Raw genomic sequence first — 27,557 nt, 5'->3', positions numbered from 1 at the left:
GCAACAGATTTCAATTAACCCAAAAGACCTGGTATAATGCTGTGGCAACAGTGACTGCTGTCTACTGCTAACTTGGAACTCAGGTAAATTGTCATTACCTAAAACTAAATTATGTATGAAGCTTTCTTTTTACCACACCCAATTGTTACCTGGCTGGAGGAAAAACCACCATATGGGTTCTGTTGTTTGATAAGCCAGAACACAATGCGGGAAATATGGGACAAGTCTTCTGGAGCAAATTTTGTTCTGTTGAGCAAAGCCAGGAGCACATAGCTGGTAATTTCAATCTCAGCAGAAGGGGCACGGGAATAGAAGTCAGGGAAATGTTCTGCTGGTGGCTTATTTTCTCTCTGCCAATGAATCGAACCACCTGAAAACAGAAAAGTGGGGTGTAAAAATTATGGAAAAATTACTTGCTGTTTTATTCATTGCAGTATCATTGCAGGAAATAGACATACAATTCTGTCTCTCCCTCTATTCAGGAAATTTTTTAAGCTGTGTTTGTCCTGAACTTGGTAAGTTTTATTTATTTATGGAAAAGAAAACAGAAAGCGATGGAAAGAGAATTAATAAAAGGAGGCTGTATAAATCAGAGAGAGACTGAAGTGAAGGCAGGGCAGCAGAAGGATGCTAAGGCAGTCACAAACAGAAGCACATAACATAGTGAAGGGAATTGAGCATGTTCAGCGTGTAGAAGAGGAACCTAATCAGGAAATTAGGTACAGTCTTCCAGTACCTTGGACTGAGACTTGTGGGGGACTCTCTCTTCACCTAAATTGTCTCATAATTCTTAGAAGATCAGGCCACAGCTCAAACTTTTGTGAAGCCCGACCAGACAGACAGAAAAACTCCTAGAGATAAATTCAGTAGCATAGCAGGCATGAAATGGGAAGGGAGCAGCATGCATGTGAAAACTGTGCATCAGAATAGCTTACATCACACAACAGGCCATTCCGTCGGCCGTATTGCTTGTACCATGTCCATACTGCCCTTACCATTTCTGACAGCTGTCTTGTCCAGCTTCTCCAGGAAGAACTGGTGTCTTTTCTCTTTGCCAGCTAAGCCATAAGCATAGGCAAAGAGGGCCTGGTTATACAGGTTGTGGACCCCATTGGTAAATGCAGTCTCCAAACAGTTCATGCCGCTCTGAATGACAGGATGCTGATAAGGCAAAACACAGTAGGCTTGTCAGGTACTTGGGTTTGTGTCTCTGCTTCTCTTTAAATACTTCCATCACTGTTTAAGCTGCAATCACTGCCCCTTCATTCTAGAAATATACATTATCCATGGCATGTTTAAGGGCCTACAGTGTGTATCAAACCTTTCAGTATTATCTCTGCGAGATCTACTTCATCTCAGACATTACCAGCACGCTACTTACCATGTCTTATCTACACAGCTTCACTTAAACATATGGCACCAGGTTCTTGTTAAGATACTGGAAACTAAAGTAATGTTGCTGAAGAACTATTTTATTCTGGACAATGTTTTCATCCTGGTCTCAGATACTTAAATGATGTCCCATACCACAGTAACTGAGAAATGTGCAAAAAATCAGCACATCTAGAACATATTTGTCAGTTTGGGAACAACTCTCCTCTTCCCCATTATAAAAGAACAAAGTCAGCATAAAAACAGGGTGACAAGGAAATGCAGGAAGTATACTATGCAGAACAGAACTTGGATGTCATTGCCCTATGTCTAGTATTCCCACCAGCAACTCGTCATTTCCTCCCATTACTAACAATTCCACAGGGAAATGGAAACACAGCTTGGATCCAAATGTACAGAGTGATTTGGCAGGACTGAAGGTTTGAATAGCCTGAACTTTGGACTGGGCAAATTCAGAGAAAATTCCAAAGTGGACTCTGGATGGGGTGGGCAAATTCAGTCTGGATTTTGCACCTACTTAGACTACTATTACTTAAAACTGGATTCCGTAGAGGTTTTTTAAGTTAATCCATAGTTACTAGATACATAACTGATTTGTTACACTCATCAAACACTTATGGCTTCAGGGTTCTGGAAACTACTGTCTACAGACTGCTACTGTCCTACAATCATTATTCAAGTTCCACATTGTTAAATAATACAGATGTGAGGACTATGACTTGTGGACTCTTTGACAAATGGCTGACTGTACTAACAGAGCACCAAATACCTACTGCAGCAGAGTGTCCAGCCTCCAGCAATGCTGCCACCACGTAGGCTGTGAGTGAGTATTCAACCTCTTCTCCACCCTGATGAAAAACAAGCAAAGAATTGGTTAGTACAAATATCCTAGAAAGAAACAACATAATTAATTCATAGCTCATATATCAGTTAGATTTGAGATCTGAAGTAATTTCTGTCTCCCTGTGTGCACAGGAATAAGAAAGATCAAGTTCACTTAATATAAAGTTAAAATTATTTAATGTGTTTTCTTGACTTTTGCATATATGTGATAAAGCACATTATAACCTATGGCTAAGCACATAACACAGTAATGGAAAATAAAGTCTTAGACTTATAACTCAGAAAGTTCGAATTGTTTTTGTTTCATCATCAATTGCAGACATAAGAATCATGCTCTGCTTGTATATGAGAGACACAAGAGAACAGTACTAGGAAGAGTAAGGGTGTAGTGGCAAGCTTGTGTCTGTAAGAAATTGTCCAAATCAATCCTAACAGTGGGACTGGAAGTTTGGGACTATACTCAGTTACCTTCAAAGCATTGTTGAAATGTGACCCAGCATTTTCAAAACAGCCATCTGACTTCTGCTTGCTTGCCAGCCAGATCAAAGTTTGAGACTGGACGTTGTCATCAATGTAGATGTAGCGTTTGGCTTGTGCAAATGACTTATACACAAAGGCAGTGAGCCTGCGGGTGGTCCAGAAGCAGAAAGCAAGTATGGTGTGAACAAGACCAAGAAGATTTACCAGTGCATAGGATGTGCATAGAAAATGACATAAAATGAATTTCATAATGTTTGAGGTTAAGGCAGCAAGTGTTTTCTAAGTTTTAAATAAATAACTTAGATAAAATCCTGATATTAAATACAGACTTGATATTTCTCCTAAAAAACCATGTCCTGAAATCATTTTTGAGAACAGGGTTAAAGTATAGACACAGCTCAGTGATTGATGTCAACAATTTCTAAGCTTAGTTAATAGAATTATGAAACAAACTGGGTCAGAAGTTCAAAGTTCTGTCAGGTTGCTCAGTCTTTTCTCCAGACATATGAAAGTCACTAAGAATAGAGATATCCACATCTTCTCTGGGCATTTGTCTCAGTGCTGCAGCTTTCTCCTGGGCAAGATTTTTTTTCCTTCTACCCAGTTAGAGTTGGTTTTGTTGCCATTTGAGTAAGGACATACTCTTGTCCTTACTCTGTGCAACCCTGACAACAGTCTGACCCTGTGTTTTCCACAGTCCTCATCTAGGTAGCAGAAAGCTTCACCTAGATTTCCCATTAGTTTTCTTTTCTACAGGCTGAACAAATTCAGATTCTTCAATTTCCCCTTGAACATTATGTACTCCAGCTCCCAGTCATCATACCATCCTTTTGTTGCACTCTTTCCAGTTTATTAATCTCTCCTTTACTAGGGAATTCAAATTAATTGAGCTATATCCATTTCGACTACTAAAAATAAGAATCACTGAATACTTTGATCATTTTTCAAAGCCTAAAGATCCTGTGTTAGGGAAATAGAAGTTATCATCACTTACCATACATTCCCTTCCCTATCTCGTCTCCCAAAGGAGCTGTAGGATCCATCCTGGTGTTTGTATGACAGCTGTTTTTGGTAACCTGAAAACATAATAAAGAAGACACATTTTCTAATCACAGAAAAGGACTAACTCTGCTGCTTGTTCAAATGAAGCAGTAAGACTTTTGGATTTAATATCAAGTAATGTATGTCTGCTGAATATAGCCAATCACTATGAATTCTAGCTGCTTTTACTCCTGGAAGAATGACATGTTGTTTTGGGTTGCTTTCATTGCCTGATCCTATGCAATAAACAGGGTGCTAGAATTCAGAGATTGGTGCTCACCACATAGAGCTTAAGAGCTCAGTACACACAATCACAGTATTAATTCACTCAGAATATTCTGAATTGAAAGGGACCCACAAGGGTCATCGAGTCCAACTCCTGGCCCTGCACAGGACTTCCCCAAGAATCACACCACGTGCCTGAGACTGTTGTCTAAACGTTTCTTAAACTCTGTCAGGCTTGATGTTGTGACCACTTTCCTGGGGAATAAGATGGAAGAATTTGAGAACCTCTCACCTGTGGATAAATATCCAGTACCCCTGACTCTAATCTCTTCAGTCAGCTGCTCAGTCTTATTCAGATAATCCAGGGCATAGATGTTGGGTGTGAACAAGGCCATGTTCTGTTCTCCGCAGCCATAAGGCATATGGAGAAGGTTATCTAAGTTCCTCAAGGCTGTACCCAAAATGTCTCCTGAAGAATGAAAGATATAAGAAGTCACCTCAAACTTGCTTTTATTGCATATCATTATACATTGCTTTATATTACCATGAATCCAAGAGCAGTGACTAATATAGAGTAATCACAGTAACCAAAGACACAACATAGAAGAAAAGCATTATAATGCCCCATTTTTTATGTCTTGTCTGAATGCTGGACATCTGGAAGAAACTGAGAATTTGAGAGAAAAAGAATGAGCATGAATACTGGCTGGTATGGCTTCTGAGAAACAGTTATGAATCCTTAAAAGGGTTAGTTTTCCCTGCCCTTTACAACCTGCTTCCTGTGTTTTCATGTACATGTGAGAATGCTGTGTGGGTAAGATGCTGATGGGCTACAGAGGCTATATTGCACATTATCAGCATGTCTCACACAGACACAGGTATGAAAAACAATTGTAAATTGTATTTAGAAAACAATCTGAATTCAGAACCTCAGAAAAAATTCACTGAAGAGAACTCTCAAGTCTTAATAATGACTTTCAGATAAGTAGATTTGATTGGGATCTGAAACTTTTATTTTATGGGAGCTTATTGACTTACAAATGTTTTTCATTATGCAAAATTATAAATTTGAAATTATGCAGTCAGCAAAGTTCTGAAGCCTTCTTTCCAAGAAATCAAGATAATTTTTTTCAAAGAAGTCTGCCTTATGTTGCTTTTCAGCTGAATTAGCTGTTTTACTCTACAGAACAGGATATGCTAAAGCAGTATAATCTGAAATGCAATATAAGTTGAAATAATTGGACTATTTTGTCTTCTCTTGATATGAGAGGACTTTGAGCAACTTTTGCCTCTCACTTCCATTTTGCAAAGAAGAAAACTTATACTCTGAAATCAAGATTAATTACTTCCTCAACTTTACATTAAGTTTACATATATATACATGATAGCACTTCGTGCAGCACAAGAGGAGTGCCATTCACTTTTATTCTTAGGACTAAACTTACCAACGACAGAAAAATAAGCTCTGGCTGATCCCTGCACCAGGTTTCTCGGCAAGCTGAGAGGCACTGGTTCAGAAATCTTTATGCCTGATGAGAAAAGGTAACAACAAGAATTGTTAAACCCATGGTTTTTTTCCAGAAGTCTTCACTTTCTAAGCATAACTACAATGGCTTTTAGAATCTGCAGTCTTGGTAAAGAAAATGCCACAGAGACTTGCCCGAAGAGTCAAAAGTATCTCTGAAAACCCTGAATTTTAGCCTAGCACCATGACCCTGAGAACCTCTTTCCTCTCCTGGAAGGGTCTCTGGCTTTGTGAGACAAGATCTCCAAGACAGTGAAGTAGTTCCACTGACTCACTGCAATGAATGAATGAATGAATAAATGAATAACTGAACGAATGAATGAACTTGCCTTACCTTTTGCACAGATGAGGGAGCTCTGAGTCAACTCCTTTTTAACACCTTCAGGCTGTTTGATTGCAGGGAAGTGGTCAGGAAGAGGAAGGAAAGTGTAGAAAATTACCATGAAACCACAACAATTCAAGGATGTGAATCAATATGCAAATGTGACTATCCAAACAGTGCACCTCTTGTACCCAGTCCTACCCTATCTCCACTACACTATCTCTTGGTCCATGACTCTCTCTCTCTCTTATCCAACATCCTGTCCAGAGCACCTTCCTTCTTAAAAAGCAGTTATAAAATAGGCATTTCCAGCCTCTGAGAGAGACTCTGTCCAACTAATTGTATGTAGCTGTTGCTTTACGATGATCAAGATAGATCCTTTTCCTATTATGTCTTCCCTCCAACTCCCTCCCTAGTTTGTAAGCCATAGGTTAAAGGTACTTAAAAGCAGGTATGGAATCTCCTCCCTTCCGGCAACATCTCTACTGACATCCATGGGTTGTCAGAGTATGTGCACTCATGTTCCCAAGAAGGAGACAGTGGAAGGAGGACAGTGGATGACACTTACCACTGTGATTTTTTTAGTCTCATTTTCATAAGGAGAACCCTATTGTACACAGCTCCATCTGCATCAGATGCCTTGCCTCCTTACACTAGCTGACTGCTTCTAGTCCACAGCTATAGATAACAGTTTCCATGAGGCAGAAAGCACATGCAGATCTCCTACCATACCTCAACAAGAAGGGTTTGAATCAAAGTGTCCCTGTAAATTGTTTCCTCTTCTGAAGATGTGCTGTTTTCAGTACCTCTGGTATTCAGTTTGGCCTCAGCCGTAATCACAAATTTCACTTCACCTGGAAAGCCACGCACCAGCGCAAGAAAAGGAAGTTATCTTCAAATGTCTACAGTTACCCCTGGTTTTCACTGTCTTTTCTAGGCTGATGAACCACTGAGAAATGTATTTTCTTTAAAGACAGTTCAGCAGAAACAAAGTGCATGAAGACTCCGTATCTGTCCACTAGTGGCATAGTCCACTGGGCCATAGTATGAGTTAAAAAATAGGGGTGATCCTGGCCAAAAAAATTGACAGTTCTCACTACTAGTTTCCACCTCTTCTTAGCCTTTTGCTGAGCTTTTTCTGGCCTAGAGTAATGTTGCAGTAATTTGGTTATAGCTCTGTTCTGCTTTAGTTGTGCCTCTTTCCTTCAGATGGAATTGATTAACCGAGGGACAACACTGAGGAGCAGCCTCAGTGCTGCAGCAGCACTGAGGACCAACCCTGAAGTTGCAGAATTGCTCTCTCACCCCTGCTATCATTGCATACTGGAAATCCAAAGGAGCTTTTTACTTGGAGCAAAATGTGTTATTATGAGTTATCACGGTGAGACAGCAGCCTTCTTTTTTTCAGTTCTGCAGTATTATTATGCATATCCAGTTTTCATCTCCCTGTAACTTCGCAACTTTCTCAGTGAGTTTGAAATAATTCAGTCATACAGGGTTTCAGAAACAATCTTTTCAAGAAAAGGTCCATCTGTGGTTCATTTTGAGAAAACCTTTGCTAATTAAAAGTTTATTTGTATTTCATCTCTTGGAGCACTTATACATGCAAGTAATTGTAACTGCTTTTTAAAAAAAGGCAATGTTGACTTTTAGGCAGTGTGAAGTAACACAGCTGTAGAATTGGATAAGAGCAATTTCTTCTTTGCCCATTGAGAATCCAATCCAAAATTATTAGCAGATTATATTCTTACTGAATACATTTGGTTAGATACAAAACTGTTAGGTGAAAGATCATACGCACATGAAAAACTGTCAGTGTTTCATACATCTGGCAAGTGAAGAGTTTGTCCCAAAATGAGCAGGAAATGGACTAACCAAAAATCAGAAAAGAGAAAATACCGGAACAATTCATTGCTCATTCAGTGCATCCAAGGAAGCTTTAGCAGAAGTACAGTACTAAATTTGCAAAGGAGTTGTCCAGAAAAGCCTGCTTGTGGATTATTGATGCTACATTAAAGGGTGGAAGTAGAAAGATCAAACAGGGACAAGTCAAGGTGATGAAAAGACAATCTTACCGAGTTTGTGGGGACTAATAGCCCAAATATAGGTTTTTCTTTCATTGGCACACACCCTTGCTGTGTTACCCTCTGGTGAAAGGATTTCTGCCTTGTAGTCACTCGACTTTGCTAGTATGGCACTGATCTGAGACAAAGAAAGAAGGAGCAAGATTACAAATGAAATCAACTGCCCTTAAATTTAGGCTGCAAAGCAAGGGAAACTTGCTGAAGAAGTTATTTGTCATCTGCATCTGCGAGATTGTACCAGAACAGAGGGATGAGACATTTTTCTGAGGAAGTGGCAAATCCATCTCTTTTCTGCCTGCTGTCAGGGTCTGTTTTTGACAGAAGTACAATAAGGTGTCTGTGCTCATCAGCTGAGTTGCCTTATTGAGAGACTGTTGCATAACTCAGTATTTATTGTGTTTTGCAAGTACATGTCCATACCCTCTGCTCAAGTTCCTCCTTCAAGAGCAAAAAGAAGAGCTAAGTTATGTAGGGATAAAGAGCAAGTTCTTATCATCCATGGACCAGCCACAGAGGGAACGGACCGGGCAGAGGATATAGTGGAAGTTAAACACTTCTGCATTTCTGGTGTATTATGCAGGGGAATTCTGGGATCTCTGGGAAACAGGCAAAACATATAGGAAGTAAAAAGGAACTTGATATACCTGGACACACTTGTTGAGGTAGTTGAAGACGTTGGCTATTAAATTAAATTTTTCCCCTCGAATGACAGAGTATGGCAAGGTGAGATCCACAAAGAATGGTTGGAATGCTGTCAGTGAAACAGGTGAGGTGATGCCGAATCCAGCATCATCCTGCACACAGAAAGCGCTGGCTTTCCATTCTGTGATGGTGTCAGGAATGGTGTAAATGGCATTGACCTCTCCTCTAGAACTGAAGAGAATAAAAAGAATGGAATGGGCAATAAGCTTAGGAATTTTTCAAGACAAATTATAGAATAGACTTTCTACTGGAGTCAGTACTTCGATTTTCATCTCACTTTCTGCAAGATACTTCTCCAAATTTTTTAAAAAATTATAATTCTTGAAGTAAAGATCAAGGTGCTGGTGAACTACATGTTAAAAAGCACTCAAATACTCAACTTTTTAAATTTAGAAATATCATTTTTTGAAAAACCAGAATGCCCAAACACACAGATTGGAGCCAATAAATTTAATGTTCTAGACAAGTGCCTGTAGGCAGTTAAGATGGAGATATTCTCATTCCAGATGCTGTGATTGCCTGAAAGAAAAACAAAATAACCCGAGTTTTCTGCTGCTGAATTAAAAATTGGTCGAAAAATAACAAGGTTCTCTCCTGCTCTCTCCTTAAAAAACACTTTTATGTTACTCTTCAGCCTTATTTCTCCCCAACAGAAAGACGGGGGACAGAGCACAGAATATTTGTCATTCACAGTTCAAGTAGGTTTGTCACTGTGTACAAGGTTGGGAGTTCGGGGGTCATTGACCAACATGGGAAAAGTAGATGCACATCTACAAAGCAAGCATATGTTCCATGGTTTCTTCACAGAATCCATTTTAGCTACATGAATCAACTCAAAAATTCACACAGGAGGAAAGCAGTGAAGATGAACATACTCACTCAGTGTGAACCAGATCCCAAATCCAGGTCTCAGGGAAGAATTTCCGAACAATGCTAACACTACCCCCAACAATCCTTGACTCATCTAGAAGTGGGTCTATGGTTAAAGTATAATATTAGAGAGGTCAGAACACAAGAATCTAAACTTTGGTCAGACATGCTTGACACCATAAAAATGAACACCAAGTATTCTGTTTGAGCTTTTTTTCTTTCTTCTTCCCACCAAAAAAAGGAAAATTCTAACAGATCAAGGGTACGGGAAGCAACAATTTCTTAATTATTCTCTTTTCCCATGGGAAAAAACCTAGAAAAATTAGCTATTTCACAAGACATTTCACTTCATTTTGTACTGAAAGGTCTCATCATCCAATTAGAAAGGCATCCTCTACCAGTAGCTCTCTGATTTGCAAATGGGCAACAGTGGCCAATATTGCCACCAAAGTTTAGAATGCTTTAAAAACCTTCCTGAAAACTTATTAATTTTTACTCCATTCAGTAGTTAAAACTGGAGCTGACTATCAAGTCCATTGGAAAACTACTTTTGTTCTTATAATCGTACTACAGGTCTGATTTTAGGAACAAAGGTCATCTCTCCAGTTTTCTATGGACTCACTTGTGATGCCTGAAAACTAATTTAGTATGGAGGTACCTCAGTTTTCATAGCTGTATCATGGAAATAACAATACTTTCTCATTCTGCTGGACCTAGAATCACAGAACCACAGACTCATTGAACGCAATCTAGGTTGGGAACAATCCCTGTAGTTTTCTAGTCCAATTTTCTTGAAGCAGGACTAGCTTCAAAGTCAGATCAGGTTGCTTAAGGGCCTTGTCCAGCTCAGTTTTTAAGATTAGCAGTGATGGAGACTCCGGAACCTCCTGGAGAACACCTTCTAGTGAACCACAATGCTCATGAGGAAGAACTTTTTCCTAGCATTGAGTAATACTTTCACCTGTAGCAACCTATTTTGCTACTTTTGCTCTTTTGCTGAGCACTCTGACTTGAAGAAAGATAATCATAATTCTTGCTGTCCTATAAAGGCTTTGGAGGCTATGTGCTGTGTGAAGTCTTGACATTGGGAATTGCCATTATGTTTCTGAATTGACATTTTGTTTTAAATACATAATTGAATTATGATTTGATGAAAGTTTCTGACCTGAAAAACCCTGGAAAACTAATATCAGTTTATGAAAGAAGTAGCATGCCAGTACTCCATGTCTTTTCTACATCCGCTGTGCACTTAAGCGAGAGAGAATTGACTCTACTGCAAGGACTGTCAGAAAGAGATTACTAAATGCAAACTGGAACGCATAGACTTTTTCCCCAAAAAAAACCCCCCAGCATACTGGCTGTTATTTTATACAGGCAACAGTTTTGAAGACCAAGTAGGCTGAGAGTGAAGATATGGAATTAACTTTCTTTTACCTGAGACCTTGGCATTGGCGTGGGCACCATAAAGGTGAGGGTAATCTTCCACATCTAATTTTTCTTCACTGCACAGAACTGGCTTCCGTAGCGCAGAGTTGGTGAAGACTTTCAGACCCATACCCTGAATGTGAAAGAATCTGTCAAGTCACTCGGGGCACACACTAGCTACCAGTGCATATCACTGGTTACCTTACCTTATCTGCCTCCTCCCTCATCCCATCCCATTCCATCCCACCCCATCCCATCCCATCCTTTCAGCCCTGAATGTCATAACTCTACCTCCCCAACCTTCTGTGCATTTTTTATGGAGCAATGACACCTTGTGTTCTGTGAAGAGCAGTAATAATTGGTCTAATATTAGCCTTATGTCCTAGGCCATGGGACCAGTGGGAGGTGGAATCAAGCATATCAGGAACCAAGTGGCCTGAATCAGGGACAAAAATCTTTACAAGGAATGTCTGAAGTCATGAGCCAAGGCCATGGTCCTGCTTAGGAAATGTCTACTAAGACATGTCTACTAAGAAGCATAGGCAGGATCCCAGTGAATGTATCCAGTAGTGATTTTCAGTCCTCCTGAGTAAATGATGTGGATAAGAAAGCAGAAACTGGGTGATTGGAGACCTTAGGCAGTTTCAGGCATCAGCTGCCTTCTCTTAGCAGTAAGAACCTGAGAAAGCTGCATGCTAGTGTACACGAATTCTTCTGGAACACCTCCCACTTAAAGAGCCACAGAGACCACATACCTTGAAAATACTGTAGACATCACCATCACGACTGACATTCACAGGTTCAAAGTACAAGCCATCAAAAAAGATGGTTTTGGTTGGGGTACACCCCTCTGGCTTGACATCTTCAAGGTTAAGCCCATTGTAGTAATAACCATATAAATCCCTCACACGAAGTTGGTAGTACACCTAGGAGATGAGAATGATGAGTGTAAACACAAGGAGGGTCTCAGGCAGGTGCAAAATCACATATATTCTAAGCCTGTGGTGTTCCCTGAGCAATCCTGTTGATTTTGGTGTGCTTGCCTACTGATGCCTACCTAGAGAGGAATAAGCAATTTGGCTGGTGATACACAAGAAGGACTGGACTGTACTCTCCTTCTTCTGAATTGAAATGGCTTTGTGGAGTGAACTTGAGCCAAAAAGCATGGAGATACACTCTTTAGCTAAGCCAAGGGGAGACTGGAGTTTTACATGATACTGGATGACATCTACCACTTTTGCTCTCGACCCAAGGCCTATTTGAGCCATAAAAATTCAATTTTGACATAATCACTCCACAGTGAGGAAATATGCTGTCAAGGATTTACATTAGGCATATTCTTGGGATATGTGTTACACTGTTATGCTTTCCAAAGGCAGTGTGCTGCTATCAATTTTTGTCTTTGATATGTACAACTGCCTTAGATATTTCTTTAATCACAGATATTTTGTTTGCAAAAATAAATATGTTTGCAAAAATAAATAAAAATACAGTCAGCAGCAGAGAGATCACAGGTGGGAACTCTGGATGTTATTCTGGATGTTCCTAGCTCAAAAGAACACAGGACTGTGGATGTGGCTTACACTCTCAGCAGAAAACTCTTGCCTAGACTGATGAAGGACACTCTGAATTGCTCGCAGGGCACAATAAGAGTTGGCAGCAGCTTCAAGGTGGAGTCCAACTTTAGAGCCTGGAAGACTCTTCTTCTCAGAGAACTTGAGCTGGACCTGGAAATTAATAAATCCAAGACAATTACATGGAAAGCAGGAGAATCAGATTGATATATAGATCTAAATCTTACTTTTCAACAGCACTCATTCTATTCCCCGTGGAGCAAAGCTCCCACCGCTAGATGGCCCTTCTGAATCCCTGTTTGGAAAAATTCCCCACCTCTGTAATCCCCTAGCCACCTCCCTCTCCCCACTCTATTGTCTAAGTCTGACCATATGTGTCAATTCCAGGGACAGCTTCTCACAATTCCAGCCCCATCTGCACCTTTTCCATTCCTAAAGGCCATCCCTTGTGCAGGGCTCTTCATGAAGTAATTTCCTAACTGCTCTCTTAGCAGAGAGGCAGCTTATATATATATCTATATATATCTATATCTATATATATCTCCCTTAATAAGAAAGCAAAGGTTGTCACCTTGTTTTTGAAGCATACATCAGTGTGTATCCAAGAGCTGTCAGCCACTATCTCTCCATGGGGATGCACTGTATAGAGCAGCAGTCTGGCGCTGGGGGCAAGCTTCTCAGTGACAGTCAGTGTGATGGAGAATATACCTCTGGAAGCTGTGGAAGGAAGATGGACCAGAGGAAGACAAGCCAGCAAAAGAGATTACGCAAACCTCAGCTTTGGTGGAAGGACCACATATTTCTTCATAACCTACTAGCACCTATAAAACCCAGGGAAATTGGATATTGGAAGATTCATCTCTCAGTGGCTGAGGAACAGCTTCCATCAGCAAGACAACAGATACAGGGGATTCTGAGACCAAGGTGCTTTGCAGAGAGGGGTCTAAACTGAAAAGAAGTTGAACATGGAAATCTATGCATGATTGTTATGAGAAGAGCACAATATTGCCTTTCAGTCTCAAACCTGGAACTTCCTACACCAGAGAAAAGAGACCAGTCTCCTAATTTAAAGGACAATTCTCTTAATGCTAAGAAATATGAAGTTCTTATCTACATGGATGAAAACTACTAGTGCATGGACAGGAAGTTAAGCTTAAGACCAAAGATGGTAAGTATGAAACCAGTCCTGTATGTGGAGTGAGGCTTACTTAAGCCACCTCCTGAAGATTGGAAATAGGCCAGGTTCTGCAAGAAAAGTTATTTTAAACAATGAAAGAATGAAGGATAGGATTACTGCCATTTGTGGGTATTTGGAGACTTCTGAAAGTGCAATGAATTTTGAGAGTTAACTGCTAAATATCCCTTTAAAAAGTTTTATTATTCTAATTGGTGAAGAGTAAGATGTCACAGAATAACTATGAAACCATAAATACTCCTTGGTAAGAAATAAAACAGATGGATGTTACATCCTATGTGTTTGATCACAACAAAATTTTCATGTTTTAATTAACAAGATAAATTTGATTATGATATAGGGATTGGCTAGTTGCTGCAGCAAAAGCAAATGACACTGTGTGTGGTAACAGGTTATGGGATTTAGGAACTAGTACCTGATTTAGCTACAGTTCTTTGCTTTCATCAGTTCTTACAAAACTTACTTTCTTCTGGTATTCAGAATGGTGCTCTGAAGTATGAGTAGTAATATGGTCTAGAACTTACCACCAGAAATGCTGACTTGCTTCTGGCCACTGAGAGAAATTTTTCCTTTTGTCATCACCTGGGCATAAAAAAAAAAATCTCATGAAACTGGATCAAAAGCACCTTCTCCTTTCCACAATGAAATAATTGTTTTTGAGTGGTATTCTGAGAAGCCTCAAAGGCCTTGAGGTCGATCCATGGTCTGTAACCACTGTCTGTTTGGGAGATTTCTGCCTTACATGGTGTTCAAGAGAAGGTGAAAGAAAAGAGATGTTTTGGGAGTCACATTAGCACTCACTATGTAGTAGAAGTTTGTGTGCGTAGTATTGCTGTAGCCCTCTCTGTTCAGGACGTAGTGAATGTTGATTGTTCGCTGCTGGCCACAGGTGAGCTTCTCTGGCACTGGCTCAATTTTCAAAAAGCTGTTGGTCCGTGAGTAGAAACGCCGGACAAAGAATGAGGCTTGGGGCTCATTATGACTCCCCCAGATAAAGTCTGCACAGTCATCTGGTGCCTGTCTGACCTGTGAAATAGAAGAATCATACATGGAAAATCGACAGTGTGGAAAATAAAAAAAAAGCGAGGCAGGTGAGAGGCAAAGACACCTTTCCTCTAAAGTACTCTGTTGGCAAGCTGATTTTGTGGGACTGTTTAAGCCAAGAGCAAGAGCTGGTGTGAAAAATTTGTGCTTCATCAGTGCAGAGCAGCCTATTGCAGTAGGGAGGTTATTTCAGACTCTTTCAGGCTTGGGACCAGTTGAATGAACTGCTAGGATTTACTGTGAATTATAATGGCACTGTTCTCAAACAATTTGCTTTTTCTTAGCTCTTCCCATCATACCAGAACAAAGGCATGACAACACAAGAAGACCATGTGATGGCAATAGGCATGAGTTTCTGAGAGCAGAAATCCAGGGAAGCAGGTAGCAGCTATAAAAAGATGTTGGCATGCATCCAGGCTGGATGGAGAAGGCAGTGCAGTCTCTGAGGAAGGTTCTCTAGCACAGAGAATGAAGAGAAGGAAGATGAAGGCAGAAAGAGCTTCCATTGGGAGAGAAAAGCAGGGAGGTGCTGAAGATCACTACAACCCAAAAACATGGCTGGGGTGCAGACAGCCTCTTCTCAGACACTGGAGTTTCTGGTGTTTTCTCATATTAGTTTCACACAGGTTGCAGGTTTTGCTTCTAATCCCTCTCTCCAACAAAGTATTTTCTTCATGAATTAGACTGTAGCTTGTATTTACTTACTGTCAGCTTAAAACTGGGATCAAAGAGGTTGGATGTGTCAATGGAAAAAGCAGCAGTGCCATCTTTGTTAGTGGTATAGTTGGCCAGATATTCTTCATTGAGCTCCAGCAGGACAGTCTTGTTGGCAGCAGGCTCACCATTCATATTTGTCACGGTGATCTGAACAAAAAACCAACAAACAAGGGATTCAGAAAAAAACCCAAACCTAACAACAACAAAGAAATACTCTGCTTACTAGAGGATGCTCACTCAAGCACTGAGGACAATTGCAGGGAGTAGAAATCAAGAGTGAAATGTACTGAAGAGGCAAACACTCCTCAATATTTTGAGGGACCAGTTCTGTGACAGGCAAAGACAGGCAATTCCCGTCAGTGTAGAACAAAATATATGCTACAGAGGGAGGAGGAATATTCTTTGGAGAACAATGTTTAACAGACATAAAGTAACCAGATGACTTCATGGCCACAGGTAACCTGTGGAACACAGCAGCATCTTTCAGCTCCTATGCATCTGTGCATACCCACTGTCTCCATTGCATGTCTGAATGATGCTGTACAGGTCATCCTCCTTTTTGTGCTTGAGTTTATCCTTCATGTGTAGGTCACTAAGAAGTCAGAATGTGCTCCAGTACCTCTACTTCTTTAAGTAAACATCCCAGGGATTGTGTGATGCAACACAGGGTAAATTCTACCATCAGTTTAGGCATAACTATTGCTGAAGCATTTTCTTGAAGACTCCTCTTCCCCAGTCATATGACCTTTCACTTAGTTACCTTTTAGGCATCCTTTGACTATGGTAGAAGTGAGACCCTAACACTCCAGGTATGATATAATTTTATTTTTTTCTCAAGGAGTATTTAATGTAACAAGGGAACTATGAAGTCCCTGTTATCTGGCATTATCATGGGAAGCTGACAGCACAGTTAGGGGACAGTCATAAATAGGGCAACATGGAGATCATCATGCTGGACCTCAGAGAGTTTTGGTCTAAATGCACTCTTATGCACTCACTTCACCATAGTAAGGAATTCCCCTCTTGTAATAGGAATCCATATTCCTGTACAGCACTTCGTCATTTTCATTGTTGACTGCAACATAGTCATGGTCCTTCATCTGGATACCTGTGAGGCACACCCAGTATAAAGAAGAGGAAACAGAAATCAGTCATGGGAAGAAAGCTATTCCTTTTGATAAGCTGTATGGAGGGGTAATGCTCAGGAGGGAGAGCTACACAAAGAAAATGACGATTGTTCATTATTTGCCACACAGATTGTGATCCAGGGGATTCCTCTCAGGAATTTCCATTTATTAGCTTTAATCAGCTACTCACAATATGCACTTGGTGTTACCTGTCCCATTTTCAGTGACGATGCTTTCTATGTTGAGGCTGGCATACATCCTGGCATAGCTGCGGTAAAGCTGGAATTTTTTGATGGAGATGACAGTGTTGAGGCAGCCATCCTTCCCCAGCTGAAAAAGCAGCAAAAGGGGAAACACCATTTTTCTCAAGGTTTGGAAAATTGCTCCTAAATCTGTATTAGTGGGACTCCGAAGAACTCCCCTCCTGCCTTACATTTCTCACTCCCCAGCTCCCTTCTCAGATCACTGTTTCAGTACCATTTACTCCAGCACATGGAAACTTCTCTCCTTATCCCCCCTAGTCTTCTCTATGGTCATGCTCCTTCTTAAACCCATCTTGCATGATGCCTGCCTTCTATGACCACAGCACTTTGAGTCCAAACTAGAGGAGAAATTAATAATTTGTTTGAGTACCCTCAAAGACTCCCAGTAGAGGTCTCCTGATTAGATTTGGTAAGAATACAGCTCTGATATTTTAGGAATGATCACAAATTTACAGTTTCATGTTGCTCTCCTTCCTATTGACTCTTTCTGAGGGGAAAATCAAAGTTTTCTGATGAAGTCATTTGTAAAAGATACATTCATGGTCTTTCAGCATTCCCTGTGAGATGGTGAGAAGAAACACACCTCTGAGATTGTCTCTCTGGTGTTCCCCTGGAAATGAATAAGGCCATCAAATACTGTGCTACATGTTAGGTAGGAAAGCTGACTGGAAAGAACGGACTTATCATGTATCATACCAATCCAGTGACAGCTTCACAGGTTTTCTTCTGGTTTTGTTCACACCGTGGACCATAAAAGTGCTGCTGACACACATTGATTTGGGCTTTCCCTTGTACTGGTTGGCCATAAGTGTACCTAGGAGAAGAAGAGACACAAGAATTCAATTATGTGGATTTAGCATGAAACCTGCAAAAATTGCACAGCAGTGCAAATTCTAAACCCCTCAGGATTGCCCAGACCACAGAAAGGTCAGCTGGGAATTATGACCTCCTAGCCCTAGCAGAAGTCTCTTCTACTATTTTTAGGTTGTTTTTGACATCTTGTTAAAAAAGCCTGCTTTGCTGTTGTCTTTGCATAGTCATTCTTCAAGGTCCGAAGCTGGAAAGTGGTGCTGCACTCAGGGTTGGGATGTCATTCCCTGCTGCACACAGCAGGTCGTATTGCAGAAAGATCCCTATTCACCCTGTTAGCTCATAGCACCCTGCACTTTGGCAGCGTCACAGCCAGCAATTTTAATGGTAGACTCTTCTGTATTAATAAAAAACCAACAGCTAACAAGGATGTAATGTTTGATTTAGACAGAGACAAACCCTTTCAGTTTTTATTCTGCTATGTAGCAGGAGAAGAGTTATCATATTTTACATCACAGAAGTCATAACTAAAGGAATTGCTCTAATTCATGCTCTGAATTGGCAGCAGAATCTCTGTTTGCCAGGACAGCACACTATCCTCTATCCCAAGTTTGTTGTGCACTAATGTGTTGTTTTCAGATACTTACGAAGCACAAACGTTCACACTGACTTCTTCATCAAAGAAAGAAATCCTCTTTGGCCCAGCCGTTGTCACTTTAAATTTTGGCAGCACTGAGAATGCAATATGAATATGACTAATCAGCAATTGCATGCCACAGGCAGGTGTGTGTGTGTGTAAGACAGCAAAAAAACTGTTGCCAAAGACATTTTCACCAACAAGGATGAGGAAATGGTTCAAAGAAGAGTTTAACTAGGAACTGTAGAATATTACAGTAGAAAATATAGTAGAAAAAATAACCTTCAGTGGTAAGAGGAATAACTTCTTTAAAATTAAACAATAATCATACTAATAATTATAACAGACACAGTAAAAACTGTGATAAATCACTTTAATCTCTTTTCTTAAAGAAAAGGGTGGGAGTAATGCTGATGTCTCAAACTACTTAAGCCCTGGAGAACAAAAGTTATTATGTAATCCAGCCCCAGTGAAGGAGAAATGCAACAGATTGAGTGGAATATTAAAGATCACTGACACTGCCTCTCTTCAGCTTATTTTTTATCCCAGGTCACCAGCAATACTGATAATATATCTAGAAAAGGCCCTTTTCTTGTGCACCTGTGCACAGGACACTGGAAGGTGTGAAAGTACTCTGGAGGGTAAACAGGAAAGTTGCTTTAACGCCCTTACAAAAAACCCACACAACTGGGAGTTGTCCAAGATTTCTCTGGGGACTACTAAGGAAAACCAGCCACTGAAAGATGAGAAAACTTGTAAGATCAAAGTGATTTTAGCAACTCCCTGATACAGTCGATTCCAGGATCACTATAAGGGCTTTGGCACCCACGCTACCCCCTGCTTTCTATCTTGCACTTCCACTGGCTATCCACCCTCCCCCAGTAACAAACAGGTACCTGTCCTGTAAACTGTTTTATAGGTATCTTCAGATTTCTACTGCAGAGTGCTCTTCATATAGTGATGGCATCCACAAAGGAGGACAGGCCTGATTTTCATTTTGCCTCTGAACAGATGGGGGGTGTAAGGCTTGAGTGATAGGATGTGGATCCCAGAGTCACACAGTAACTTTGTGCCAAGGCCAGAGAGGAATTAGACTTCTAATTTAATCACTGACAAATACTGCCTTTCTCAGATTTCTTTTGAAAATGAAATACCCTTCTGCCTTCATTTTGTCCACCCAGTTCTCTCCATGTCTTTCTTTTCCAGGTATGAGGTGGAGAATTCAAAGGACTTAAACTCTGCACTAGTACATCTTGTCTGATTTAGGTAGAGTCAACCTTATTGCTAGCACAGGGTAGTTTGTAAGCCTTTGCTTACCATATTCCTCCACTCTGAAGGAGTGATACTCTTTTTCACCTGACTTTGTCTCCACAGTGATGTCGTAGGACCCTAGAATAGGCTCTGAGATTAGTGGAAAGGAGAGCTGGACAATTCCGTGCTTAGATGCTACCTCCAACCACTGGAAGATCTTGTTTTGCTCTGGATCCTGGAAAGGAGAAGAAAGAGATGTAGCCAAGCCTTTATCATCCTGTTTCTTGTCTTCTTGCCTTCTTTCAAGCATTGTCTCCTGATATATTGGCTAAATGCATCACAGGTTGAATGTGATTCAGGGCTGGTGACATGTGCTCTGACTTCCCATTAATTATCCATCTCCGCTTCTGGATTAAACAACCCTAAGTCTAACTGTGAATCAGCTAAACTGAAATACTCCCTAACTGGGACACAGGTTGCTACAGGTTGCTTATTTGTAACTCTTCCAGGATAAATCTTTCTGACTCAACTCCTTCTGTTAAACTGGCCACCTTCAGAAAGCGCTTTGAGATCTAGTGATGTGAAAAATGGCAGCAGCTTGATTCATTGTTAGCCTGTTCCTAGCAGAACATGGCAGAAAGTTATTATTCTTATGCCTGTATGAGAATGAGGCTATTTCACCACCCCATTTACTGTAGTCCTACCAAAGTAAGACTGGACTGAACACTCTTGTTTGAATTCTAATGACAGATACAGCAACAATCTAATGCTGTTTCTGACTAACAGCTCCAGTTGTGCTGACTTTTTCTCCTCTAGTGCTTGATAACGGATACTGACACTGTTCAATTCCAAGTCCACTGGCTTTTAAAAGAGTGCTCTGGATGAGCCTCCCTCAGCTATTGACTATGGGGAATGATGAAATATTCTCTCCAAAGCAATTTGTGGCATCTCTTACCTCAATGATGATTCTTGGATACTGGAGGAGGAAAAAAAGAAGAGAAAAAAATTATCAAAACATCAAGAAGTTCACTGTGGAGATTGAGAAATGCTAAATCATAAAGAAGGCTCTGAACAGCTTTCTCTGGATAGAGAAAACTGGGCAAAGCAAATAGTTTGAAATTCATGTCTCTAATTTTAAAAGGATAACCGTTTTGGAATTCATCTTTTCTACAAAAACATCAATTTTTTTTCTACATACCTGGGCCAGGTAAAGTGACTACAAAACCTGTGTACTGTGAGAGATTTCCAGAAGTGCTTTCAGACCCTTTACCCTCTCTAAAGGTAGGGAAAGGATGGAGTGTGAAGCTAAGGAGTTAAAACAGTTCTCAAAAAATAACAGAAGGCCTATCCCATGCCCTTCTTATTCAATTTTTAAGTGGTAGAGCCTCAATGAACAGGTACCTTAAGAAGGTGCTTGAAAAATCTTGAGTATCAATCATACTTACTGTCTCCTGAACAGGTCTGAACTGGGTGTCCAAAGCAACTACACGGAACAACACTGAAAAAGACATAGAACAAAAAGGCATCACAGAATCATCAAGGTTAGAAGAGACTTCAAAGGTTGTCTTGTCCAACCATGAACCTAGCACCACCATAGTCACCCCTAAACCATATCCCTAACTGCCATATCCAGATGCTTCTGTCATTTGCTTTATTGGTATTGACAAATCACTTTGAATATACAACTAAAACAAAGTTTACCCAGGCTTTTTGGGAGAACTAAGGAGTCCCCAGAGAACTAGAAAGGATTTGATTATCTTAGCCAGTGAAAAAAGAAACCCAAAGTAAATGTCAGCTGAAATATCTTTAATTATGACCCACTGGGACTAAAGTAACCTCTATAGTAAATACAATTACTCTATCCTGCCTTCAATCCTTCTTGAAGGACTCTATTCTTTGGAGCATTTCCTAAAAAACTGTGTTACAAACCAGTTCAATATAAAACTCATAGATAGAGAAGGAAGAATTTGTCTTTATTCTAAGTGTAAACTCTCTGGAGCACTGAAGTATAATTATGCTAGAGAGAACAGCTAACTACACTACGGCTAGTACTGTCATTTAAAAACTGTGATGGAATCAGCACTTTGTAATAGATCAGCAGTTAAGTAGAAAGAGCTGTTGACAGGAAACAAGGTGCTTACTTCATTTTTATGTTAATTTTATTAGTTTCAAACTTGACCTGTTATTTTCTGCATTTTTAAGGATAGTTTTTATGTGACTAGCCTCAAGTAAACCTGACAGAACTCAAAGTCCTGTAAATGAAATTAACTCAGTAAAAATACATGAACTCTACTAATTTGTGGCAATTTTGTAAATTGGTTCTATTTTTCACTAACTTTTGGTGATCTCAGTATCAGATGAGGTCTTTTATTCCACAGGAGGAAGTTTTTGTTGTTCTAGACCTGCCCTTGCACTTAATTTCTCACTTCTATAGCTGACTCAAACTCATCATCCACCTGTTTGCCCTGGTTTGTAGATGGGTTTGTCCGTCTGGATGAAGACAGCATTATCCACATTCTGAATCGCCACTGATCTTCTCTCAGCTAAGTCAACTGTGTTGCCTTTGGCAGAGAAGGAAATGAATGCCAGAGGATCAGAAGTAGCTGGTGGGACCTGGAGAGGAACAAAACCCCAGAGGAAAAATGGTAAATGAGATATATTGATGTTCCCTGATGCCCAGGGTTATTGAGTAAGATACTGACAGTCAATTGAGTCAAAAATACTTTATACAAAGTCATGAGAAGCCCCATCATGGCAGTGATATAATTTCTGCTGTGGAAGTCCCATAACCTGTCACCAGATACTAAGATTTGTAGCTATTCTCTGTCCTGTGAATTTCCTCAGCTCATGTAGCTACCTGTTTGCATACAGGTTGATGCAGCCATATACCTCAATTCTGAAGTGTTTTCTCCTGCTCCATTCTGGAAGACCTAACCTTGGGACTTTTTTGTCTTATCTGCATAGATCTTACAGAGTCACAGGAAAGGGAATGAGCATCACCTATCTGGGTTCTCCAGCTTGACCCTTAGACAGTCCCAAATGGAGCATGCACCTGTGATGACAATCTAAAGCTTTTTTCTATTCACTCTGTGAATGGAAATGGAAAGTCTTTTTCTATCTTACTCCTACAGTCCATATGTCTTTCTTTTTCCTATTTTATAAGTCTTTCCAGCAGTTTATCTTTTTTTAACGCACTTCATATTCTTTCTCTCATTGACAAGGAGAGTCACAATCAGAAGTATTTCCAGCTTCTACACCCTCTTCAGTAGTTTCAAAAGAGAAAATACCTTGAATTCACCACACTTGAAGAAATTATTCTTTGTCACGGATTCCTCAAAGAGAGTCTTTCGGATACTGCCATATTCTAGGACAATGTCCATGAAGAGAGGCTCAGTGAGGTTGTGGAACTGCACACAAGCAGCCTGTGGAGAGTCGCTCCGCACAACTGATGGGACCAGCAGCACATACTGTCTGTAAGAAGGTAAGACCAGATCAGAGAGTTCAGTTATGGAGGAAAGTCAGAGCAAACAGGAGAGGAAAACACCACTGAAAGGTGTGAAGGAAGACACGATCCGAAGCTTGCTCAAATCAGTGGATGGATCTCCATTTCTTTTGATGAATTTTAAATAATATGCTAAAATACTGCAAATGCCAACTTTTTAACCCCTCACAGTTCTTTCTGATCTGAGAGACTGGCATCATTCTATGGAGTGTCTTATCCAGCATGATACTGCATCTTTCCATTCCACATATTTATGCATCTCCGATTACTAAACACCTGACAAGCATATCTGCATTTATCCTCCCTCTGTAACATCCCATAAGGAGGAGTGATATTTAGCTTCTTCTTGCGATCAATGACAAAAATACTGGTTGCTTGCTGCAACAATTTTTAAATTTCTTTTTCTCTGGGTATCTCTCAGTGAGAACTGACGTAAGTCAACTCACATAATGCACACAAAATGATCCTGCTTTTCCATTTCACAGAATATTTCAGAGAATACTCAATCTAATCTTTATGCTCTATTGTGTTTCCATGCCTCTGTTTCCATACTTCTCCCTGTGTTCTTTCCTTTGTTTTTTTTTCTTCTATTGAACTATTTGATTTATACTGCTTCCTATATTTAAGGTAGTCTTCCTTCCCCAAATTCTTCCTCTGAAAAGCATTTCTTCATATTTGCTATATTTGTCCAAAGTTCTGCTGCTGTCCACCAGTCTGCTACCCAAACTGGTCTTTCCAAATAATGTATGACTGAATTAACTTCTGTAGCACAACATAAACCACACAATCTTTTCATTCTAATCTGATCCTTTCCCTTTTTTTCTCCCACAGCTTTGCTAGCTCATATTGCCTTTATTGTTATTTCCACTTGCTTAGTTCAGGCTGCATGAAATGCAAAGACCAAAAATAAAATTAATAAAATTAACAGTGTATCTGAGAAAGCTAAACTCTCTTTCACAGTGTTTTCATTTAGAACTTTTGATAAGGGGATTTAAGCTCTAATGTTGGTGCATTTTTGAAAATTGCAGCTGAAATCTTCTGTTTGTATAAAGACAAGGACATTGACAGTGCTAATATAAATACTGATACTAATAATGCTAGGACTGCCATTCAGCATAGTCCCTACCACCAGGCATTACCTGGCCTGTGGCACCTCCTCATACACCACGCTCCCTCTGTGCTACTGATTATATCAATCCTCATCATTAGTATTACTTGCTAGTCTAGTCTTGAATCTCCTTCCCACTTTACCCATGCATGTCAGACTTTGTCTACTTCAGTTTCAGTTTCTGTCATTCAAATTAAATTTCATAGCAGTCTCCCTCATAGAATGATGGAGAGCATCATTCCAAACCGTCCTTTGCTGTCATCTGCTTCCATTTCAGACACATTTAAGGAACTAGTTCTCAACACCCTGTTTATTATATAGCAGTGCCCCAGAAGAAATAAGCTGGTGGGAAATATAATAAAATATGCTATGATAAAAACACAGAATGTATGATCACTTACGTTTCGGAAGACACTATGGCAAACCAGTTCAAAGACAGAATACTCAGAAGAATCCTTGACCACATCTCTACCTGTGAAGAAAGGAGAGAGACTGATCTCAAGTTGACAGCTTGTCTCTGGCTTTTAAATTGGTCTGAAACAGTGCTCCGCCTCCATGGCTTCAATCACACTCTCACAAAAGACATCTACATAAAATTTGCATACGTTCATTTTCCTCCCTACTGCCTGTTCTCACACTCCTTGAACTCTCAAACAACAGCTTTGGAAAGCTCTCGTATTTCACATAGCTTTGTGAGGTATTGCAAGCCAAACCGGTTCCTGCTCATATGATTGTTTCATTGAAGCTTACCTCTTTGATTGTCATGTCATTGGCTGAAGGTTCCCTAATGTTTCAACTTGTCAGTATTTGCCATTGCCTAAGTATTTCCTTATTCTGCAGCAATCTCCTGCAGATAGATGTCACATAACCATAACATAGTGCTATTGTGTGTCTACATGGGGTCCTCAACAGTTAAAAATACAGCATCAATTAGAATACAGCTATACCTGCATTCAGAATGGCACTAAAGCAAACTCCTAATTGTAATCTGGATTTCTTACTGCAGACACTAACATTAAGCAAGGAATGGTGTTGGCTAGTTGTCTGTCATTTTCACCAGTTGTCAGGACAAGAATATATCTAAGGGAAGGAATCTGATAACATGACTTCATTTGTTCACTCATCCGTCTGTCAGTCTGCTTTTCCCCCTGATCCCTGCTCCCCCCATTAAACAACTTGTAAGTTTGTTGGTGAATTTTTAGTAAATATGACTGAGAAGAAGTTTCAGAATTATCAAGGTATAGAATCACAAAATAATTTAGACAGAATAGGACCTCCTGACATTATGTGGTCCAATGTCTCCTTCTAAGCAGTCATGTTTTGAATGCCTTCAGGAATGGAGAGTCCACAGCATCTCTGGACACCTGCTCCCTTGCTTAACCATCCATGCAGTGAAGATTTTTTCCCTTATATCAGAATTTCCCATATTATAAATTGTGTCCATTTTCTCTTGCCCTTTCACTGTGCAATTCTGTGAAGAATCTGTCTCTTTCTTCTCTATAATCCCACTTTACATCGTGGAAGACTAAAATTATGCCCCCACAACCCTTTTTTTCTCCAGGCTGAATTAAACGAGGCTGTCTTTTTCTGTAGGTTTGTTACAGTCTCTGAACATCTCAGTGACCGTCCACTGGACTCACTCTGGTCCATCAATGCCTTCCTTGCACTGGGGAGCTAAATCTGGATGCAGAACTTCATCTGCTAAATAGAGGGGAAGAATCAATTTCCTTGATGCGTTGACTAAAATATTGGTAATACTACCAAGGAAACTAAATAATCTATGGTAATTGGGAACTGCATTCACACTCTTAATAAGGAAATGGAACAAAAAGCCAACCTGAAACAAAATAAGGTAGCCAATCAACAGCAGTGTGTAACTGCAACCTCAGGGATGTAACAGGCAATTTCACTTCCCATTTGTCTTCCTCAGCTAAACAGGTGATGAACGGGAAGAGGAAGCTGAGTATAATATAGGAGTAATTAGGAACATGAAAGAGTGCTAGGGGTACTGAAAAAACTACTGGGCAATGCAGAGTGGGCCCAAAGTTATTTCAGCAGTAAAGAGTATGAAATGGAAATGAGGGCTATATAGTAACATGGTGTACAAATAGATGTGTGCCTGTTGAAAGCCAGATTCTATCAATTACACTTTTCATGATATAATACATTCCTGCAACTGTGTAGCTAATGATTCAGTCATACGGGAATTTTTTCCATCAGCATGGAGGCACTAAACTACTCATGCTTAACCAGCTTACCTACCCATCTTTCCCAAAAGCTTTCTGATGACCAAATTGGGACACAAAGAAAACTGCCCTGGATGCTGCTGGAGTGACAGTCTTTTCCAACTGCATTACTAGTGAGAAATATTGCATAAAGCCTCCTGGAATGACCTGAGCTTATAGTGCCAATGCTTGAGTGGCAGGTGGTTGTTGTGCAAACAGGGCAGTCACATATCAAAGGAAGTTGCTTGCATTAGTTGTAATGATGTCAGAAAACAGTTAAGAATACGTCATGGACCTGTTTGTATTTGCAGCTTTGAAGTGCCTCGACCCCATCTCTTGCTTTAAGCAGGTATGAAATTACAGTCAAAAAGAAAGTAAAGAGGGAGAAGGAAACAGCAAGCAATTCCAGGGTCCTGGTATAAATTGCTCTGGAAGCTCGCTCTTTATTTAAGTGCAGTTTACTTTTAGCATGAACATAAGAGGGCTTTGTTGTTTGATAATGGAACAGAAAAAGATAAACAGACACAGAAAAGAAAAAGACAAAGCATTTGAAAAACTGAAATCTTAGAAGACATTATGTTCAGATCAATTGAAAAGTACACATTTCTCTGGAAAAAAAGCTATTGAACTCATTACTTTAGTGAAAATACTGATTTCAGAGGATCTCTTGGTATTGTAGCAATTTTGTGATAAAAACACATCAGTACCATGTCAGGGATAGCTCTTAAGATCCCAGTGCAAGGGGAAAATTATTCCAGTTATCTTTTGTAGGAGGGAAAAAGAAGAAACTTTCAGTTGTATGATTAAGAAGCTAGGAGCTAGAGGGGATTAATCATCTAGAAGCATGAAGATTGGCATTTGACATGGAGAGACAATGAACCTCACACTGAGCAGCGGTTACAAGAAAGACACACCAAAGGTACCTTGATCCTGGAAGTCATAAACTCATCTGAGGACCTTAAGATGTTCCTGCTTTGTACTGGCGTAAGGAGTATTGAATATCACAGTTTGCCTAAAAATTTAATGAAATGAGGAACAGTTAATTTTCTTTCAAATAAAGTTGAATTTGCCACTCCATTTTATTATATTAGATGCACCTGCCCTCTTCTTCTCTTTCCTTTGGGCACACACACTTGGCAAGGCAATGTGAAGTTTTTCAGCTGAAACTTATCCCACTCACTTTCTGTGAGCACTT

General features: G+C 40.0%; 1 protein-coding gene across 1 annotated transcript in view; it reads right to left on the bottom strand.

Annotated features, from left to right (window-relative positions):
* LOC113940244 (ovostatin-like) overlaps nt 1-24,603 on the bottom strand; it is a 31,495-nt gene extending 6,892 nt beyond the window's left edge. The window contains exons 1-29 of the mRNA XM_027631394.1: nt 24,539-24,603; nt 22,815-22,998; nt 21,984-22,140; nt 20,973-21,025; nt 20,483-20,503; nt 19,594-19,762; nt 18,287-18,371; nt 17,526-17,643; nt 16,776-16,896; nt 16,438-16,547; nt 15,428-15,586; nt 14,480-14,704; nt 14,203-14,260; nt 13,055-13,200; nt 12,493-12,636; nt 11,665-11,835; nt 10,919-11,042; nt 9,494-9,578; nt 8,557-8,785; nt 7,904-8,030; nt 6,561-6,682; nt 5,841-5,892; nt 5,427-5,510; nt 4,274-4,450; nt 3,710-3,791; nt 2,704-2,860; nt 2,166-2,240; nt 996-1,161; nt 150-370 (exon numbers count right to left, since the gene is read on the bottom strand). Of these exons, the coding sequence (XP_027487195.1) occupies nt 150-370; nt 996-1,161; nt 2,166-2,240; nt 2,704-2,860; nt 3,710-3,791; nt 4,274-4,450; nt 5,427-5,510; nt 5,841-5,892; nt 6,561-6,682; nt 7,904-8,030; nt 8,557-8,785; nt 9,494-9,578; nt 10,919-11,042; nt 11,665-11,835; nt 12,493-12,636; nt 13,055-13,200; nt 14,203-14,260; nt 14,480-14,704; nt 15,428-15,586; nt 16,438-16,547; nt 16,776-16,896; nt 17,526-17,643; nt 18,287-18,371; nt 19,594-19,762; nt 20,483-20,503; nt 20,973-21,025; nt 21,984-22,140; nt 22,815-22,998; nt 24,539-24,603 (3,687 nt within the window). The remainder of the gene's footprint in view (nt 1-149; nt 371-995; nt 1,162-2,165; nt 2,241-2,703; nt 2,861-3,709; nt 3,792-4,273; nt 4,451-5,426; nt 5,511-5,840; nt 5,893-6,560; nt 6,683-7,903; nt 8,031-8,556; nt 8,786-9,493; nt 9,579-10,918; nt 11,043-11,664; nt 11,836-12,492; nt 12,637-13,054; nt 13,201-14,202; nt 14,261-14,479; nt 14,705-15,427; nt 15,587-16,437; nt 16,548-16,775; nt 16,897-17,525; nt 17,644-18,286; nt 18,372-19,593; nt 19,763-20,482; nt 20,504-20,972; nt 21,026-21,983; nt 22,141-22,814; nt 22,999-24,538) is intronic.
* Nucleotides 24,604-27,557: the final 2,954 nt, after the last annotated feature.

Source organism: Corapipo altera, unplaced genomic scaffold (assembly GCF_003945725.1).
Source record: "Corapipo altera isolate COAL_440 unplaced genomic scaffold, ASM394572v1 0, whole genome shotgun sequence".
NCBI classification, from domain to species: domain Eukaryota; kingdom Metazoa; phylum Chordata; class Aves; order Passeriformes; family Pipridae; genus Corapipo; species Corapipo altera.
Note: the sequence above shows the minus strand (reverse complement) of the source record. Positions and strands in the feature narration are given on the sequence as shown.